This window comes from Solea senegalensis, linkage group LG3, assembly GCF_019176455.1.
Source record: "Solea senegalensis isolate Sse05_10M linkage group LG3, IFAPA_SoseM_1, whole genome shotgun sequence".
In the NCBI taxonomy this organism is placed as follows: Eukaryota; Metazoa; Chordata; class Actinopteri; order Pleuronectiformes; family Soleidae; genus Solea; species Solea senegalensis.
Window position 1 is genome coordinate 5,678,968 of NC_058023.1, and position 21,563 is coordinate 5,700,530.

Consider the following 21,563-nt stretch of genomic DNA (forward strand, 5'->3'; position numbering starts at 1 on the left):
TTCACAGGAAGTGGTTGATTGTCCTTCGATTCTAACTTGACGGTGGGTACGTGACATATAAAGTGGGCAGTTCCAGCGCATCTACCCGGCTGCCACTGCTCAGAGGATTGAGAGAGTTGAGCGGTCAGTCTGCTAGGGTGACATTGAAAGTAAACTCCTGAAATAGAACGGAAGCGAGCGCCGGGGAAAAGATGGCAAAACCACTGACAGACCAGGAGAAGAGGAAGCAGATATCTGTGCGCGGACTGGCCGGAGTGGAAAACGTCGCAGACCTGAAAACTAATTTCAACAGGCACCTCCATTTCACGCTGGTGAAGGACAGGAATGTCGCCACCAAGCGAGACTACTACTTCGCCCTGGCCAACACGGTGCGGGACCACCTGGTGGGCCGCTGGATCCGGACCCAGCAGCACTACTACGAGAAAGACCCGAAAGTAAGCAGCGGGCTGATGCCGCAGTCTCTCACGTACGCACGGCTGAGCAGAGCAGGAGGGAGGAGGAGGAGGAGGAGGAGGGGGGCGGCACCGGGCTCTGTGGTGCAGTCTGTGCGCGTGCACACGCGCGTGCTCTGCTGCTTCACACTTCTTCACCATAAATAGAGATATTTGTCTCTGCTCTGTAAGTCCGCGTGAATGAGTGCTGCTCAGCAGGGAGTCCCGTCCCGCTTCTGCCCTCCCGCCCCCCTGTATCCCCGGCGTTACGCAACAAGCTGCCGCAGCCTCATTAAGCTCTTACCCGACTTTACCGTGCGCCACAGTCGCTACTGTCTGTGCCTTATCGATACCAGTGTGTGGGCATCCAGAAGGAGTTTGATAATCAACTGGTTGGTATGTGTGTGTGTGTTAGTTAGTTACATAAGTCTAGAGAGAGGTGCCCACCACCACACACTGCGTATCACAAAATGGCAGTAGGTGAAGACAGTGACAACAAAGGCTTCACATAATTGTTTTGGTTTGGAAAGATGGCTCCAATCCCCCTTTTTTTAATGTCCAATCACAACCTTGATCGATTACAAATCTATCAGTTAATGTGACTTAAATGTGTGTGGCGCATGGATGCAGGGCCGTTTCTAGCTTTGCGTCAGGGGGCTATGAAAAATCTTCAGGGTTCTTCGTTACTACTGATTTTAGCCACCATTCTGGGTGCGGGCCAAGACCTGTTTAACATGCTTCAATGAATGGATGTCCAGGTAAACTTAAAAACGCAGTGCAATCTCCCTGTCACCCATATGTGATCAATGAACCCAATGCAGCTGCCCTTAAAGACTAAGCCACTCCCTGTGCACGTCACCATAACTAGCAATCAAAGTGTCAACAAACACAAGACCTGATAATCTGGATAAATGATCAGATTGGACTCAAAGAGACTCCTAACGGTGGCGATTGCTTTAAGACGGCGAGGGAAGCTTTCCCAAAGAAAATCAATAAAAACGTAAAGAAGACTTATGGCGCTGAGTCTAATGATTCAGTACACTGAAAACTACGGCTTTACAAGTCCCGAGATCCAAAGGGCAACCACTTGTCCAGATGCAGAGTGTGCTGCAAGTTAATTAAATGGACGCCATGGGTCAAGTGGCTCTTACAAGTTGCCCTCCCATCTTAAGCTGTGTTGGCACATTTGGCCCTTGAATTTGAGGGAAAGTGTTATTGAAAAGTCCTTGGATTTGATGTCAACCAAGGGGTGGGGCCCTGGATGGAATTTACGAGTGTCTTTGATCGGGATGGGACGATGCCACATTTTTGTGTCCGATACCGATATCACAAAGTCACTTTCGACCAACTATGAAGCTCTTAACAGATTTGTACTGAGTCAAGACCTAATTCCCCCAACTGTGTCACAAATATTGTTCTCCCAAAATGAATAAATTAACAGCCCAAACATGACTCAGCTAAAATGATGAACACAATGAACCCTTTAAAACCTACCACAGAGCCCGATGGGATGCTGAATGTTTAATTTTACCATCCGCTGCACCAGAGTGCATCTGCAGTCATTATTAATGTTGGTGTGCTGTTTTCCTTTCATTTCTAAATTGCTGACATTATTCCAGTATGTACCTAGCTCCGTTCAAAAACACTAACAAAGTGCTCTCTGCTCTCAGCCGCTCTTTGTTTTAGGAACAGGAGGCTGATAATGTATAATTAATAAATCATCGCCAGTTTGTAAGGCAGCACTGCACTGTCTGCTGCACAGCCGGTGTGAAGGTGACAGAGGTTTCAGTGACTGGATTATACTTCACCATTTAGTCAACGTAGAACTTACAATTTCAGCGATCCTGGTGATCGTGGATCGTGGCTGCAGAACCCAGTGCATATGCATATGCATAATGGTCTAATGGCGCAGCTATAAAAAAAAGCACATTTGTACAAGACGTCATGAAGTTTACTTAATAAAAATCACGACAAAAACAATTACAGTATCCAGAGCCTGAGTTAAAGAGCTCAAACCAAAGTGGATTTAGCATAAAAAAGAAAGATGTTACTTTTATTACTTTTGAAGGATAATACAGGTGTTTTGAATGTAAAAAAAAACCTGAACAACAACACAGCCTGACTTTCTAACCTGCGTTTTTGTCTGCAGTGCACTTCTTATAATTTCAAAATAGAAATAATACAAAAAAGAAACTTTTTAATTGATGTTAATTGTTTGAAAAAATAACGTTTCAGTATCTGAATTCTGTTCTTCTCAGAGAGAGAAGGTCGAAGAGGCAGCAGAAATGTCAGCTCAGACGCACGGAGCCCGCATGTTTCTCACCATCACCTTTACCACACACTGTATATTCATAGCGTGGGTGTTGTTCTGTGGCTGTGATGTCTCTGAGAGCAGCTGCTGTTCTCGGCTAGAGAGAGAGAGAGAGAATGTCACAGGACCATTAGAGTGCCTTGTTATTATTAGCCCTGAGAGTGTGTGAGGAGACTTTTGTGTCCCGTCTTTTGATGACCTGCACAAGAAGAAAGAAATGATGAAGTTCTGTTATCCTCTGTGTTCCTGCAGCGCGTCTACTACCTCTCCCTGGAGTTTTACATGGGCCGAACTCTGCAGAACACAATGGTTAATCTGGCTTTGGAGAACGCCTGTGATGAAGCCACATACCAGGTGAGGCAAAGGATCATGGGGGGGGGGGCACAGTTGCCCATGAATATCTTTGTGTTAATATTTCCCTTCACTGGGACTAAAGGTGCGGAAGCGAGAAATGAAAACAGACCAAAAAAGGGCAAAGTACAGCGTCTCCCCACAGCAACCACACTCAACATGTCCTTTATCACAGAGAGGTTAGAGAAAGAGGAGGAAAAAGGGATAGTTCAGTGTCGGTGTCCCGTTACTTGTAGAAGCAGCATGAGGCAAACTCTGTCAGCAGGGACACCAGGAAAAACATACACCATCCATGTATCTAAGTCAATAAAATCTATGCCTGCTTAAGTATATAATATCTTAAGAATACATTTGCTGCTTCATCTTGTCATAAGGCAACTTCTTCCAACTGGAAACAGAAGTTTGTCAACTGCTTAAACTCCCTACACCAAAGTCCATGGAGAAAATCAGCATTTTCACACCACAGCACACAGACGTTGTTGATGCACTGCTTCCTCCTTCATTAAGTCCAAATGTGTTTTCTTGTGACCAAATTGTTTAAAATTCTTTGTTCGGAAGTGCTTAAGTAACACAAACTCACCAAAGAAGGCAGCAGAAGAGCAGTAGCGCCCGCATCCACCATGAGCTAAAAACGCTGATTTTTGCAATGGACATTGGTGCGGGGGAGCGAGCGGTTTACAAAGCGACACAATCTTTAGTTTCATGTAAAAAAAAAAAGGCTGTTAAAACTGTTAAAAACTGCGTGATGCGCGAGTATAAGACAACAAAACTACACTCAATCGATAGCTTCATTTGCAAAACCAATGCAATTATTTCACAGCAAAGCAGCAAGATGGGACATGTGTTTCTGTGTAAGCCGTCCCCTGTTAAACCAGTTAGTGGAGAACAGCAGATCATAACAGAAATGGTACTATAAAATATAGAGTAATACAGAATAATGAAAAATAAACTGGACTCAAAATCCATGTCTATATAAGACTTTTTAGTCCAAAGCCAGACTCATCTCATCATTCATAGTTAAAGGTCAAATGTCGAAGCTGTGCCGCTCTGTGTTTTGAAGACAGGAATGATATTTATGTTTATAGCTGCAGGTGTGATGACTCTTGCTCTCATGTTCCTCAGCTGGGTCTGGACATGGAGGAGCTGCAGGACATCGAGGAAGACGCCGGTCTAGGAAATGGCGGACTGGGTCGTCTGGCTGGTGAGCTCTCTGCTGATTGAGCTGCCGACGGACAGTGACGTTTAATGCAGTGGACAGTCTTGTCTCAAAATCCTCCCTCTCTCTCTAACTCTCCTCCTCTTTCCGTTTTGTTTACTCAGCTTGCTTCCTGGACTCCATGGCCTCTCTGGGTCTGGCCGCTTACGGATACGGCATCCGCTACGAGTTCGGCATCTTCAATCAGAAAATAGTCAGCGGCTGGCAGGTGCGTGTTCACCTGCTGCTGAGTCACCACTTTAGAACGCACACCTTTTAGTTTTCTCAGCAAACATCGTCTCCAAGATCACAGTGAGGACTTTAGCCCCCTGTAATCTGACGCAACACGTCCAGAGTAGTTATTAATGAGGTAAAGTAACCATAAACTCTTCTGAGTGACAGAAGGCCGGGCGTCACAGCTCTGTTTACACCTGGTCATAATATTTGTCACTGAGTGTACACTGAGAGGCCTTATGCTGCCCTCCACAGGGCAAGTTTAAGGATCTCAATCACAGTTAAATATTGAGCTCCGACTACATCAGTTTAACTGTTTTTTTTATTTTTATTTTTTTATCAGATCTCGCTTCCTTGCTCTATATACAAATAAAAAATTCCACATTTTCTATTCAAAAAAGGCCAAAAAACTGGTTTTCACCCTCTGACTGTAAGCTCAGCACAGTTTCCAAATGAAACTTTAGATCATTTGAAATTGTCAAAAACAAAAAAATGGAAAATCAACATGTCGAGGATGAGTCGAGTCAATGAGGAGTCATTTTCAGTAGGGGAAAAAAAGCATGTTCAAGCCCCTCAAAATGTTTTAATTAGGGCGGAAGGAGAAACTAACAATAACTGGACAGCTGTCTGAAAGCGGGAGCCTTAAAAATGACCCAAAAAAGGAGCCACTTCTGCGTCTCCACACTGTTTGTTTCTGTTTGACTGCTCTGATGTTTTTGTATACATCTCAGGAGCGCATGTGATTCAGATGAGCGGGTTTTCATCCAACCTGAATGTTTCCTTTTACGGTAGAATAGATTTTTCACTCGCTCGACAAGGTTTACGCTCCAAATTTTTTTCCTTGAGATTATGAGACAAAAACCACTGAGTCAATAAAGCAGAGTTCCCTTTATGTCCTTTTTCAAAATACATCACAAATTGAAGACGCTTCTTTAGCCAATCACTGTGTTGGTTTGTAAGCAAACATGAGTGAGTTATGAAAACGACCTAAACCTTGATTTTCCTGATGAAGGTTTATGTGCCCATCTTTCCAACTCCTAACACTTCCCATCCATATTGCACATATATAATCTAACATAATCTAGGTAAACACAGTTGGTGTGTGTTTGACGTTAAATCCCAGTGTTGTGTTCCCGCAGGTGGAGGAAGCCGACGACTGGCTGCGTTACGGTAACCCCTGGGAGAAAGCTCGCCCCGAGTACATGCGCCCCGTCCACTTCTACGGACGAGTGGAACACACGGACGAGGGAGTGCAGTGGGTGGACACACAGGTGGGTGGGAGACGACACGGTTACTGTGGTTGTCTCTGCTCGTGTGGTGGAAGTGCTGTCCCAAGTTGTCGAAAGAAAGTTTTCCTGCAATAATCCTTGACTAACGGGTACGCTAATTGCTAGACGATAAATGAGTGTCAAAGTTTTTGGCACAAAAATCTATTTAAACACAACTAGGAGTGGAGTATGTGACTCCCAGAATCTCCCAGAAAAATTGTTAAAAGGCAAATCATTGGGAGTCGCCCCCTATGGTGGACATTCAAGAGAATACAGATTCCAGACACTTCCACATTGGCTTCTATCTCTAGAAGAGGAGACGTGGTCCATCTTTATGTACAGTGAATGTTCCAGATCAGAGAACCTGGTATATACGGACGTAATGAATATTTAAATGACTTAATCTTGTGGTGAAAATGGCTGAAATGTAATGGTTGATTAATTGTGATTAATCAGGTGGTGCTGGCTCTGCCCTATGACACCCCAGTCCCCGGCTACAGAAACAACATCGTCAACACCATGAGACTGTGGTCGGCGAAGGCTCCCTGTGACTTCAACCTCAAAGACTGTGAGTAATATTTTATTTATTTATTTATTATTTATTGTAATTAAAGTCTCAGAAACCCTGAAATGATTTGTTTAAAACTGTCGTCATCCCGCAGTTAATGTCGGCGGCTACATCCAAGCTGTGCTGGACCGAAACCTGGCTGAGAACATCTCCAGGGTTCTTTACCCCAACGACAACGTGAGTGGATCGAACCAAAAAAATCACTTCTTACATAGTCTGTCGTATCTCCGTCTATGTTTTACTTATTTTTTATATCGTTTTTGACCAATATTTCTGTCTCTGCTCTCCAGTTCTTTGAAGGGAAGGAGCTGCGTCTCAAACAGGAATACTTTGTCGTCGCCGCGACTCTTCAAGACATCATCCGCCGATTCAAAGCCTCCAAGTTTGGCTCCACGGAGTTTGTGCGCATGGATCTTTCTGCTCTGCCAGACAAGGTTAGACGACCAACCTTCTCATCGTTAGTGGTTTGACGTGTTATTTTCGCTACCCGATTCACACCGGTTTGTTCAAAACATGGGCAAAAGTGCGGCTACTTCCTTTTACCGCCATTTGTTATGCAACAGTTGTGGATGTGGAACATGGACATATTTAAAGGAAATAACTTTTAATTTAAAGGATTCAAAAGCTTTATTGTCTGATGCAAAAATCTCTGCCTTCCTTTCTCCATGCCACTACCTACACACTTGTGTTGAATAAGAAAAAATACTGAGGAAAACTCACAGTATTTGCTTGTTGGAAATATTTTCAAATCTATTTAACACAGAATCTTACATTACATACACAATATTAAACTCTTTATTTGACATTTACAATGTTTATCATCAGAAAACTGTTTAGATGTGCTATATGTGACCCTGACGTGTGAAGTATAGTAAGTATAGTCCAGTGGTCATTAGAACTAGAATAGCTCTCTGTACTGTAAATGCAGTCCACTGACCTTTCAATCTGTGCGTCTGACCTTCAGGTGGCCATCCAGCTGAACGACACTCACCCCGCTTTAGCCATCCCTGAGCTGATGAGGATCCTGGTGGACGTGGAGAAACTCACCTGGACGGAGGTATGACACAGAAACTTGACGCCTGTGAATTGCTCACTCTCCCACGCCAAAGTCCATAGAGAAAATCAGCGTTTTTTTTACCTCACAGGGACACAGTAGGTGCTGATTAACTGCCTCGTTTTGATACGTTTTGGTCACTTGTATAAATAAAAACAAAGGATTTCACACACCAAAGTTACAAAATAACACATCTGAACTTGTTGATAAAAGGCAGCAGTGGGCTGACAAATCCTGTGTACCGTGACGTAGAATTGCTCATTTTCTCTCTTGTGGTCGACAAACTTCAGTTTCCAGTCAAAAAGAGGGCGATAATAGTGACATTCATAGCTGGACTATCACTTTAATTTGTAGTTCAGGTTATCATAGTTGGGTTTATGGAAAGTCAGTGTTGACCCACCTGTCTGACGTCGTTCGTCCTCAGGCCTGGGACATCGTGGTTCGTACCTGTGCCTACACCAACCACACCGTCCTGCCTGAAGCTCTGGAGCGCTGGCCCGTCGACCTCTTCCACAACCTCCTGCCTCGACACCTGGAGATCATCTACGAGATCAACAGGAGGCACATGGAGGTTCGTATTCCTTCTTTTTCTTTTTTTAAACGAAGATTTTAGCTCATAATCTTTTTCTCTCCAGCCATTTTAGAAGCATGTTGGTTTTATTATTGAGGTCTTGTGGCAAAATAATTCCATCTATTAGATTTATTTGCTGATTTTTGCATATTTTGAACATTACGAACATGTAAAATCATCCATTTTATGGTTAAATATAACCATAAAATGGTAAATCTTGGGGGGACAGAATTATTGCGTTCTCCTCCTTCTTGTCACCTAAGCATTACCCTGTAACTGTTGCCCCTGTGATCTCTCTCTCTTCTCTCCTCCAGCGCATCGCTAGTATTTACCCCGGCGACTTTGACCGCATGCGTCGGATGTCCCTGATCGAGGAAGGCGACGTGAAGAAGATCAACATGGCTCACCTGTGCATCGTAGGCTCGCACGCCGTCAACGGAGTGGCCCGTATCCACTCTGAGATCATCAAAGAGACAGTGTAGGAGAGACAGTGTTGGGAGTTTTCAGAGATTCAGCTCAGTGTTGATGAGTCAAAAAGGTTGAAGAGTGCGTGTGTGTGACTGTTGCTCTCTTCCAGGTTCAAGGATTTCTACGAAGTCGACCCAGAGAAGTTCCAGAACAAGACCAACGGCATCACACCCAGACGCTGGCTGGTCATGTGCAACCCCGGCCTGGCTGAGGTCATTGCTGAGGTGAGTCACTTTTTCGTAGACACTGAAAGTCAGTTGATTTATTTTTTTAAATCAACATTGAACGAAATGACTGTGTGATGTTATTGACAGTAAATTTGGATGATTCTTAGGTGTTAAGAGAGCAAAACCCTCGTTTCTTGGATATAAAGGAACCGCGAGGCAAAATTCTAACCGATTTTCATCTGATTTACTTCTTTTTACATGTTCCTAATCATGACGTGGAGTTGGTAGATGCTGCTTTGTTGACTTGTTTGTTGTTGTTTTTTTCTCTCTCTCAGAGGATTGGTGAAGACTACATCCGTGATCTGGACCAGCTGAAGAAACTTCTGGACTTCGTGGACGACGACGCCTTCATTCGGGATGTCGCTAAAGTCAAACAAGTAAGAGTTTAGAACACGAAAGACAGGACTATTTACTCTTTATTGTGACGGCAGAGTTCTCAGGTTGCCATCTCAGGAATGCCTTTACATCTGGAACAAATGAACTCAAGGATGAATTGGATGATTCCCAAAGACTGGGTCGGGACCCACAGAAGGGTTGTGGAAGACTTATTTTTGGGGTCCCCAAAATAATTTGTGGACTTTTCTCAACCTTTTAGTTTAGATACCCTCAAAATGATGTCAGGTGTTAGAGATAGGGCTGTAAATTAGTGGCTATATTATGCACAAACTTGACCGTTACAAACTGTATATACATTTTAGAAGACACCATTATGTCCAGCCTTACAAAACCCATTAAAGAGTCTTCAAAACATACTTTATCATATGAGTTTGGGCAGATAAATAAAATCAAACGATAAAAATACCAGACTTTTTCAACATTTTCTTTCGAAACCTTGACTTTATGTAGTTTTCTACTTTTTTGTTGCAATTGTACCTGTTGTGTTTAGTAGAAAAGTACATTTTAATAAAAGCATGAATGAATAAATGATGTTTTTACTGACAAAAACATTTTAAAAACATATTAAAATCACAAAATGTTTCACCAAGAGCACTATCAGAACTATAAAAGCATGAATGAATGAATGAATGAATGAATGGATGGATGAACGTATATAGAATTCATATCAAGTTTTTATTTGCTTTTCTTCATATATGATGTATTTTAAAAGTCTCTTAAGTTCTACTAAGAGTTAAACTTTTTTCCAGACACTTTCAAGACTTTCACACTAAATTCCCGACTTTTTCAAAACTTTCACACAAAATTCCAGACTTTTTCATGACTTTCTCACTAAATTTGACTTTTTCATGACTTTCATACTTTAAGACTTTCACACAAGACCTGCCTATGCAAAACCCCTGTATTTGACTTGATGTTACAGGTGTACAGACATGACGTAGTGATTCGAGTTTGCCTCTAATCACTCTGCTCTGTTCGACTTCAAACTTTTAAGGAGAACAAGATGAAGTTTTCCGTTCACCTGGAAGAACACTACAAGGTGAAGATCAACCCCAACTCCATGTTCGATGTCCAGGTGAAGAGGATTCACGAGTACAAGAGACAGCTGCTCAACTGCCTGCACATCATCACACTGTACAACCGTGAGTTCTTTTTACTGGCAACTTCTTCAGAAATCAAACACGGAAGTCACAGATAAGGTGAATTATTGTTTTTCTTCATTCAAAAGGCATCAAGAAGGAGCCTAAAAAGTCATGGACCCCCAGGACAGTCATGATCGGAGGAAAGGCAAGTTATTTTGTCCATCCCAGGTTTAGTGGGCACTAAAAGGGACTAGAAACTATTCAAATGCTGATCCTGTGTGTTTTTCCAGGCGGCTCCAGGTTACCACACTGCCAAGATGATCATCAAGCTGATCACATCAATTGGAGACATTGTCAACAATGATCCAGTGGTGGGAGATCGCCTCAAGGTCATCTTCCTGGAGAACTACCGGGTCACTCTCGCTGAGAAAAGTAATCAAACCAAATGTGTTATTTCACACATTTGAGGCTTTGAGCTCCTTAGCAGCAGATTAGTGGATGTGTGTGTGATGCTTTTGTCGTCCCTGTGCAGTCATCCCCGCGTCCGACCTGTCGGAGCAGATTTCCACAGCGGGCACCGAGGCCTCCGGCACCGGGAACATGAAGTTCATGCTGAACGGCGCCCTCACCATCGGCACCATGGACGGCGCCAATGTGGAGATGGCAGAGGAGGCCGGAGAGGAGAACCTCTTCATCTTCGGCATGAGGGTGAAAGATGTTGAGGCTATGGACAAGAAGGGGTGAGTGTGAAGATAAAGGAAGTAAAGTGGCGTTGGTTTCACACGTTTACACACTCACTGGTTTAGCTTGTTGGTTACTAATATGTGCTGTGTACCCACTGTCCCGAGTTCATCATGCCAAGCGTTTAGATTGAAAACTAACCATCATCTTCTGTCCTCAGCTACGATGCCAAGTCGTACTACAACCGTATTCCAGAGCTGAAGCAGGCGATGGACCAGATCTCAGGAGGTTTCTTCAGCCCCAGCCAGTCTGACCTCTTCAAAGACCTCGTCAATATGCTGATGAATCATGACAGGTGAGAGCAAACTGAAAAAATAGAACCAAAAATCCAGGGGAAATCACGTTACGACTACGAGTAAATGCTCAAATTGTCCTCTCAAATAAAAGAACCACGTTTGACATAGTTGTTGTAACTGATGGGGGTTTGCAACATTCAACAGTTGGCCCAGTTTTTGCAAAAGCCTCTGAAAGTAATTCTGTGACACTTACCATCAGAAACATCTGGCAGGATAATAGTAATCTACTAATCTACTGCCTCTGTGCTTCAGGTTCAAGGTGTTTGCAGATTATGAAGACTACATTAAGTGCCAGGACAAAGTCAGTGCACTCTACAAGGTCAGTATGTCCACGAGAGCCTGAAAAAACATAAAGAATCTGCCTTTAAATGGCTTGTTGAGGGTTTTTGTTTGTTGAAAACACATCACTTGCTATCACTGATATCATGGCTGACATTTTCACCTTTGCAAATTTGTTCTCTGCCTTTTCTGACGGCCTTTTTCCAGCGAGAATCTGACGTTTGTAAACCACTTGGTTCAATTGTTATTCTTGTGGACTTCAGTGATTGGTGAATCCAAATGAAGCATTTCATTTCATTTCAAGTGTCCCCATGAACTAAAAACACTCATTTTCTCTATGGACTTTTGTGCAAGAGTTTCCGGGCAGAAAAGGCTACGTCATAGCAAGAGAAGATATTGTAGAATTTGTTTATCTGATTTGATTTTAGTTTTTTTAGAGACATTTTAAGATTTTAAAGCAGATTTTATTTTTTTGCAATAATATTGTGATCGAGTTCTGCTCTGGTTTTTGTTCCTCACAGAACCCGAAAGAGTGGACCAAGATGGTGATCCACAACATCGCCGGCTGTGGCAAATTCTCCAGCGACCGCACCATCTCCCAGTACGCCAGAGAGATCTGGGACATGGAGCCCAATCTGGAGAAGATCGCGGCTCCCGACGATCCTCGCTAAACCACAACTTCATCCTCCTCCTCCTCCTCTTCTCCGTATAGCGCCCTCTGTGGTCCAACCATGAGAGAGGAGTCCTGTAGCTTCTTCACGGTGTTATGTGGCATTATGTCTTTTACATTACTGATTCTTCATCTTATAGCAGTCCATATTATAACTTCTCTCTCTGTGTCACTGTTGTGTGAAAACCCCATGTGAGCCTTTCAGCCGCTAAGGAACAGCCTGGATTTCCACCTTGAAATCATCGGGGGTTCTTCAGCACGAGTGAAACCATTAACGATGCACTTCCCTGTTTTCCAACACTTGGAATTCAATACGTCTGGAGCAGAATCAGACGTTTTTTTTACTCTTATTCTGTGTCAGTGATTGTACCTTTTTAAACCAGATTACCATGCTACGGTTTTCACACAACAGCGATGCATCTGTTACATTCCCCTTCTCCTCTTTGACTCCTAAAGGTCCAGTAAAAAAAAATAAGGTTAAAGCTGCTGTCAGGCATTTTGTTTTTCTTCCAGAACTCTTTTGGTTTGCGGGGCATTTATTTGCCATCAAACACTCCTTTTCGCCGATTAACTTAATGAAAAACACTTTTTGTCTTCACCGTTGTCACATTATTATGAAAACAAGTCTAACCTTAACTTTTTAACTCCAGGCTTCTACTGCTACTAACTTAAATGTTGTTCTATATATAAAGAAAGATCTAATATATTAAAAGTCTAGTTTGTACATTAGTATTTATTAAAAAATAGATATAAACTATGCAAACTGTCCCGCTGAATACGCTCTCCCCCTCCCCGCTGGAGGAACGTGACTTTATACGTCCTTTGATGAGGTTCTGGGTTTTTGGCGATGTGTGTGTTTTTTAAAGTGGCACAAGTCAGAAAAGCAACGCTTATTTTTAGGGGTTCAGAGTGTAGATTAAGAAAGAAATGATAAGATTATGGTGGTGATTTGGGAAAACGTAGCGGCCTTTTCTCCAGAGCTGTCAGAGCCATTGAACTGACTTTCCACTGACAGCAGCTTTAATTTTAAAGCAATCCAAACTGTTCTGTCTCCAAACCAAACTCCTTTGTCTTCCATGGAAGTGAGAAGTGAACAACAACCTCAAAGCAGCATTTTGTTGTTTATTTTAAGATATAAACTGATACCCTCGTTGACATTACATGAGTATTTCATAGTTAAAGACTCCGGCTGTTCCGTTTAGTGTTTTACGATGTGCGCTGAATGTATCCATGCGTGTGTTTTACCTGTCGGCATGACCGTGTCTGTCTCACTCTGCTGTATCCTCCTTCCTACAAGTTAGACGATAACCAAACCTAGAAATGCCTAGAAACTGTAATAACAGACTTTATTTTTATTTAAAGATATATATACTGTCAGTGTGTGTGCGCGCGCGTGTGTGTGCGTTGAGTGGCGTAGCTGTGTGTTTACCATATTATTGAGTCTATGACACTGTGATGATCGGCTTTATTGATGTACTGTATCGGCATAAATGTCCCGCTTCAGCTGCTCTGTGCGACTGTGGTGCTGTGAAAAAAAAAAAAAACGAGCGGTTGACCTCACTGACACTAACACTTTCACTGTCACGCTGTGTTTTTGTTTTTTTTAGGTCAATAAAATTATAAAGTTATATCGGCATCTTGTACATGTCTTACTTTGTCTCCGGAATGGATAAAATGTGTTTTTTTTTTTAAGGACATAAAACGACTAATAAATGAAATAAACTTTAGCATTTTTTAAAAAGTAAACTACATTTGAACACATTGTCTATTTACTCATATCTTTTACTTTATTTAATAGTTGAAGCATGTTATTTCTTTCACCTTTCAGTCTGAATATGATCTATAAAGCAGCAGTTTGTATAAATGTTTCGACTGTCACGTTTTAGTTTGTACTTTTAAAATCTTAACTCAGGATGCCACTTTTCCATGCTTTCATTATATTTTAATATAAATTTATATTTAATATTTTAATATAAATTTATATTTAATATTTTAATATAAATTTATATTTAATATTTTAATTGTATTCTTATGAAAGGTGTTATTTAAATAAAGTGTGAATGTTGAGGCACATTTTAAATTCTGGAAACCTTTAATCACAAGTCAACATGCAGCTCTATAGGATTATTTATTTCAAAAACGGGAAGTTTAACTTTTGAAACTCGCCCCTGCATAAAAAAAACTACAACTTACCGATCTATTGTGCATAATAATCAATTTTATATCATTTTACCGTGTGTTGTAGCTTTTTAAGGCCATCCTGCAGTACTGCCATAGTCCACAAGAGGGCTACCGCTCACACTGAAAAAATGTGGCTTTCCCACATTTCGTCTCTGGATTCCCATTATTTTTTATAGGTCATTAAACACATCACGTTGTTTCCGGTGTTGCAGTAATTTGATTGGCTGAGACTGATCCTGTCAATCAACGGTGAGGCAATATTTTGACTTCAAAGTGCAACAAAATGTTATGTTTTTCTAACAATTAAAGCCAATTTATAACAAATTGGATGAGTGGAAATCATCTCTCTGTGTCTCACTAGATCACAGGAGCAGAAACATTGTCACAGAAAAATACTCTGGTCTGCAGGTCACCACTAGAGGGCGCCAAGAACACCTAACTTCATAGTAGTTTTAATGTGTATTTGTTTGTCGGCTGTTAAACTGTGTCAGAGTGGAGGCCATCTTCATCATCGTCTTCATCAGAAGCAACCTTGATGACCTGGACTTGGACTCAGACTTGGATTTGAATTCAGAATCTCACTTTTCTTTGGTGACTTGGACTTGGACTCTGACTTTCCTTTGATGACTGGGACGTCTCTCTGGAGACTGGGATATGAACATGGATCCAGAATCAGGGATGTTAGTTAGTCCGTCACCCATTCACCCGTGACCAACGTACGGAGCCACTTACTCGCCCTCACATTCACACATTCATATCTCCCATTAACTGTTGTTGGACTGACGGATGAAGCTGTGAAAACCCACTCACACGTGAAAGAACCAGGATTCAAACCCTGAACCTTCCTGCTGTGAGTTACTGAACCACCACAGAAAACCCTAAAACCTCTCCTCACTGATCTTAAATGACCACATGTGTTGTGATTGTATCATTGGGGCCCCCCCTGCCCCGCCCACATCCACATGATTGACACCTGTCCGTCACAGTGTGTCCCCTCCTTCATGTCATATTAAAGTCCTGTTTCCTCCTCGGCTGTTGTCCTTGTTTCCTCAGCTTCCTCGCACGCTGGGATGGACGACATGTACGGTAAGCTCTTTCATCCACATTATCATTGGATAAATATGTCAATGTACATGTTTTTATTTGTATATAAATGAACGTTGTAAATTACTAAAAGCTTTAAAACACGACTGTAAACATGTAATAAGTGGGTTAAGAGCAGATATGAGTGTGTTTGTCCATAAGTGAAGCTCCTGGGGTTTGATGAAGAACATAAATTCAAATCACGCACAATTTACTGCGCCAAACTCTTACGTATTTACTCCTCAAAAATGACAACAATGAATGATTTTAATTGAATGAAATGTCTTGTTGCAGAGGTATCAAAGTCGTGGCCCGTGGGCCTCACATGGGCTGTCACTTAAAGGGCCGTTTCACCCACTTGGTCAAATGAAGGACAAAGGCTAAATTCGAACAAATTTGACCAGTTTCTTTTATTATTTATAATAAAAAAATGTATTTTACTCAAACTTGACATAAACACAGTGAAGAGCAGTGCAGGGCTTTTATTTTCTTTGAAGGAAGTGACTTTGACGCCGACTTTTTGTCAATTTTATTCACGATATTAAATCCCAACACTGCAAATTTTTTTTTTAAATATGTACTAGTGTAATTGACTTGAATTCAGTGTATTTATCTAATCACGACATTTTTTGGACTTATTTACTTATTAAGGCTGAATAATAAGATAATTTAATTTAAAATATTGAGATAATTTGAGGTAATTTGAACTTAACCAGTGCTATTTTCTTGCTGCACTGGCAGATCATTATTGGTTAGTGGTTCTATTTTCTTGTCTTTCTAGAGGCATTGTTTTACAGTGAACTTCCTCTGCAGTTGTGGGAATAAGACATGTGTGTCTCAGATCCACAGTCTCATGATTAAATAACACATTTATTTCTGGAAATTAGTAAAAAAAAAAATCAAGTTATAAAGAGATTTTATTTTCTGTATTATGTTTTTAGTTACAGATTAAAACGTAGTTTCACTGTGCCCTATATATTATACACATTCTATATTATTTTGAAATTCTGTGAAATATAGTGATATAATTTTAATCTCTACTGAACACTTGCTTTTTCTCAAAAAGCTTGACTTTTTTTCACCCCAAATGTCATTTCTTTCAGTTTCAGATCAGTGTTTCTAAGTCCTGGTCCTGGAGACGGACTGTCCCCCATATATTATTAATATTATAGATGTTTCCCTCGCTCCAACACACCTGATTTTAAATACTCAGCTCGTTAGCAAACGACCCATTTATTTGAATCAGGTGTGTTTGTGTGTTTTTTTTTTGCGTCATCACCCACTCACTCACTCACTCACTTTGCTGTGCCTGAACCGCCCAATTACCAGGCTGCTATATAAGCCAGCAAGTTCAGTTGCTCACGAGACTGACACCCAGCAACACTTTAGTCCCACATTATGATTTGTTAAATACCGTTTCCTTTCAATAATCTTTGATTTAGTTGTTATTTTTATTTTGGCATGGAGATGGCTGGCAGTCCCACTTTTTCGCTTAGTTTTAGTTAATTATTTGGTTTAGTCAGGCAGGGAGGGGGGCCAGCTTCGACGTCCCTATAGGGGATGGCCTGGTCCTCCCTCCCCATTTTGCTGAGTTTGGCCGGCATCTCCAGGTCTCTTTTGGTTTTCTGACTTCTTTATTTGGTAAAGTATTTATATTATACTTCAGTTATGGTTTTCTTAAAGAATGTTCCTTTCCTTGTGGGAAAAGTTGGTTAATAAAACCTGTTAAATGTCCCACTTTCTGGTGTCCTTTTATGTTGAGGTCTCCAATTTGAGCCACTGGTTGATTGATTTAATTGTTTGGAGGCCGTAACAGTGATGGTGTTTTATAGAATTTCTATAAAATCAATTTCATGTGGCCCCAAGTATTTGTACTTTGTTACGTTACAACACTGCAAAAACGAGATTCAACACATGTTTTAGTTTATCCATCATAGCTATCAAAGACATCAAAGGTATCAAAGATCCAATGCCCTTTTCTCTAACAACATCAAAGGTTGTGTTGTGTCGGACGTTATTCTCCACGCGTAAAACAAATCAAGTCGCGTAGAGCAGCTTCTATATGTATGTCAAATAAAGTTTTAGCATGTACGAAAGTGTTTTTTGCCCAAAACAATCTCATTTATACTGACTGATCGTTCATGGTAAGTCACTTTCAGGTGTAAATATGTTCACATTAAAGTCTAAATATGTGATTTGTGTCCCAGAGCTAGACACCCTGGTCCCTCCTCTTACTCCCATCAGTAAGGAGGTTCTCAGTCAGGCTGTGAAGGCCAGTTTCTCTGGATTCACCCAGGAGAGAATCACTCGCCAATTTCCACCAGGTAAAATCTGCACCACCTGCACCAGATTAAATCATCATTAATTCCTTATTAACTCATCACTAACTCATCAGTAATACCTCATTCACTCATCACTAACTCATCATTAACTCATTACACCTGTAGGAGCTGTCGTTAGTGCAGGTGAAGATGATACTGTAAGATATGTACAACAGCTATCACAAGATTTTAAAATTACAGAAGACGATTAGGGCCGCGTGTGAAAATCTGTTTGGAAACATATAAAATAACTGAATAAAAATAATTCTGAGATTAAAGTCATAATTCTGAGAAAAAAAGTCATTATTCAGATATTTAAGTTGTAATTCTGAGTAAAAAATCAGAATTCAGATATTTAAGTCATCATTCTGAGATTAAAGTCGTAATTAAAAAAAAAGACAGAATTCTCAGATTAATAATTTCATAACTGAAAAAAAATCTGAATTCTGAGATTAAAGTCATAATAATTCTGTGAAAAACTAATTTGAGTCTTTTTTAACGCTTCAATGACAGAAAATGGTGTCTAAAAAAACTCAGAATTCACATCTTTAAGTCATAATTCTGAGATTAAAGTCATAAATCGAGAAAAAAGTCATGAGAAAGTAAATCATCATTCTGAGATTAAAGTCATAATTCTGGGATTAAAGTCATAATTCGAGAAAAACGTGAGAAAGTAAATCATCATTCTGAGATTAAAGTCATCATTCTGAGATTAAAGTCATAATTTGAGAAAAACATCATGAGAAAGTAAATCATAATTCTGAGATTAAAGTCATAATTCTGAGATTAAAGTCATAATTCTGAGAGAAAAAAGACAGAATTCTCAGATGAATAATTTCATAATTGTGAAAAAAATCACAATTCTGAGATTAAAGTCATAATAATTCTGTGAAAACTAATTTGAGTCATTTTTAACGCTTCAATGACAGAAAATGGTGTCTAATTTTCAACACGTTTCCTTAATCCTTAATCTTGGTGTGTGTGTGTAGATCCAACGCTGTGGTCTCACTGGGAGGTGAACCACTGGTTAGACTGGTGCCGGGCCGAGTTTGGACTCCAGGTCCTGGACTCGGACCTGCGTGGTCTGCAGGGCAGTGAACTGTGTGGTCTGGACCGAGATGCTTTCCTCAGCCTGATGTCCGACTGCACCGCAGGAGAGATCCTGTGGGAACATCTGGACACCATGAGGAGAGGTGAGAAACACAGACTTTTCAAAATAAAAGCCTCAACTACAACAGTTACTATACATTGAGAATATAAAGTCAAAAAAAAAATAAAATAACACAGCAATGTGGTTAAAACATGTTTGACTTTATTTCTGCAGAGAACGACTTTGATTGCCCTTCATTACAAATGTGCACTGAACCGTCTTACTGTCAACTTCAAGTCAGCAAAGGTATGTAAACAAAGGTGTCTTTTAATGACCTCTGTTACAGGTCATTACTATTCATATATTTACTGTTAATTTGCTGTGACGTTATTGCGACCGCGTTGTCTTTGTTCCCTCAGACATTCAGTCGGACAAAAACAGTTACCACCACCACGTTCAGTATGACGTCACAGAGACGACAGAGATTCACACCCTGGACACCGTGTCTCTTGAGCAGCAGCATTACTATCTGAACAGAGCCTCGCCAGCTCTGTGTCACAACACAGGAGTGAACGGGGGTAAGACGGCGGACCATTAACGTCCACGAAACACTAAAGCCTACATGTTTAAATTCCGTCTCTACATGCCACATGATTGACGGACGAGACATTTGCATTCACAAGCAGTTGTACCAATAGGTGTACCTAATAAAGTGGCTTTTTAATGTGAATGTTCAGTGTAAAGCAACTAGAGCGATAAAACTGACAATTTATCAATGGAAAATTCTCATTTAAAGTCCATTACTGTTGGTTTGGAATGAAGTCCTGCACTTGTTGGGTCTAAATCATGTTTTATTGTTATATCCTGTCAAATCTGCAGCATCCAAATTGCAAAAGTGTCTCTCTTAAACGCATTTAGCTAAAGTTATTAACAGAGATCCAGGGTTTCTTTACCCGTCAGCAGCTAATCAGGCTGCAGCTGTGTTCTGCACAGGCAGGTGGGATTGTCCCCCGCTCCGTTTGTCTTCTGTCTCCAGAGAGTCGACACCTTCAGTTGGCTCTGAGTGAGGGATAAAATTGTGTTTATGCTCTTGGTTTATGCTCTTCTGTCAGGAAATGTCCTGTTTCATTCATGGTTTTGGGTCTTTAGTTGGTTCTTAATCCCTTTAAGTAGAATCAGTATGCAGCTGTGGGGATTTTATTTTAATTAAATGAAGGCTTTATTTTTAACATGTCAAAGGAAAGAAAATGAATTCAACCCAGCTGACATGGGTCAAAATGCAGGGTACACACACACGCACACACACACACGGTAGACAGGTCACCAGAACTGTGTGGTCCTGTGTCTTGACTGGATCGTCTCGTCCAGGGGTGTCAAACATACGGGCCGGGGGCCAGAACCGGCCCGCCAGAGGGTCCAATCCGGCCCACAGGATGAATTTGTTAACATTTCACACTACGATTACAATCTAAATCTCTTCCAGATACCTGTGACTAAATGTTTGTGCCTTTTATAGAGCCAGTGTGATGTGTAAATAGCACATTTAGGCACGATATTGTGGAAATTGTACTTATATTTCTCAAGAAACTTCATGTTTTGTAAAAATATCCTTCATTAAATGTAAAACAAAGGAGAAAAAAGCAAGGAGTTCTTATTATGCTATTATTTTACTATTTTTACTGGTCCGGCCCACTTGAGATCAAATTGTGCTGTATGTGGCCCCTGAACAAAAATGAGTTTGACAGCCCTGGTCTAGTCTGTGCTTTCTCGGGATTAACCTCCAAACCTCCATGATGTATTGTCCGGTGTGGTTGAAGGTATCAGAAACCTTCTTCTGCTGTGTGTGCAGAGACAGACTCAGAGGTGGACATTGCTCACAGTGATGACTCCGACATTGTGGACGCTCTGTCGTGGACGGCACCCCTCCAGGACATAGACCAAGCCGTGGACGAGACCATGTCCGAAGGTGTCTTTACCTTACCGCAGTCACACCAGACCTTCAAAGACTATGTGGGCAACAAGACCGATGTGAGCAGAGCTGTGATCCCAGCAGCTGTCCTCGCTGGCTACACCGGTCAGTTCTGAAGCGACGTGATGATGAAAGTTCATCACCTCCTGCAGGTGGTGATGTTGAGTTTTTGCTTTGTGGTTCCGACAGGAAGTGGTCCCATTCAGCTGTGGCAGTTCCTCCTGGAGCTGCTGACGGACCGCAGCTGTCAGTCGTGTATCAGCTGGACAGGAGACGGTTGGGAGTTCAAGCTCACAGACCCTGATGAGGTGCGTGGTGGCTGAATGCTCCTCGTTCATTTGGAATGAATGAATGAACGAACTGAAGTTGTCGCTCTGTCTGCAGGTGGCGCTGCTGTGGGGCCGGAGGAAGAACAAACCCAAGATGAACTACGAGAAGCTGAGCCGCGGCCTGCGCTACTACTACGACAAAAACATCATACGCAAGACGGCCGGCAAGCGCTACGTCTACCGCTTTGTCTGCAACCTGCAAGGCCTGCTGGGATACGAGCCCGGAGAGCTGCACGCTATGTTGGACGTCAGTCCTAAGAGTCGCTCATGACACAAATACAAATACTGGGAGGACAAAGCAAAGAGACACTTTTTTCTATATGTGCGAGGATGCTAACGTTGTATGCTAACAGATGACATGTAGCACTTTTCGCTTGTTGTCGCTGTCAATCAATAAAACTCTAAACAAAGTCACTAAAGTCAGTTTTGTATTTCTACACAAGTACGA

At 41.5% G+C, this 21,563-nt stretch overlaps 2 protein-coding genes across 3 annotated transcripts; both read left to right on the forward strand.

Moving 5' to 3' along the window:
* The first annotated feature begins 65 nt into the window (after positions 1-65).
* Positions 66-13,770, forward strand: pygmb (phosphorylase, glycogen, muscle b). Of its 2 annotated transcripts, XM_044021956.1 has the most exons (21): positions 66-434; positions 2,995-3,096; positions 4,216-4,294; positions 4,414-4,517; positions 5,662-5,793; positions 6,247-6,358; positions 6,453-6,535; positions 6,649-6,792; positions 7,323-7,415; positions 7,837-7,983; positions 8,298-8,461; positions 8,561-8,675; positions 8,954-9,055; positions 10,069-10,216; positions 10,303-10,361; positions 10,447-10,588; positions 10,689-10,896; positions 11,058-11,192; positions 11,446-11,512; positions 11,994-12,175; positions 12,216-13,770. In XM_044021956.1, the coding sequence occupies exons 1-20, from the start codon at positions 192-194 to the stop codon at positions 12,141-12,143; spliced, it is 2,529 nt and encodes an 842-aa protein (XP_043877891.1). In that variant the 5' UTR covers positions 66-191; the 3' UTR covers positions 12,144-12,175; positions 12,216-13,770. The 2 variants fall into 2 exon arrangements, with proteins under 2 accessions (XP_043877891.1, XP_043877890.1); XM_044021955.1 differs by having other exon boundaries at positions 11,994-13,770.
* Positions 13,771-14,983: 1,213 nt separating this feature from the next.
* Positions 14,984-21,494, forward strand: LOC122766031 (transforming protein p54/c-ets-1-like). The gene is made up of 9 exons (XM_044020612.1): positions 14,984-15,007; positions 16,909-17,047; positions 17,614-17,730; positions 18,717-18,920; positions 19,052-19,123; positions 19,237-19,395; positions 20,667-20,891; positions 20,976-21,094; positions 21,171-21,494. The coding sequence occupies exons 1-9, from the start codon at positions 14,984-14,986 to the stop codon at positions 21,384-21,386; spliced, it is 1,275 nt and encodes a 424-aa protein (XP_043876547.1). The 3' UTR covers positions 21,387-21,494.
* The last annotated feature ends 69 nt before the right edge of the window (positions 21,495-21,563 follow it).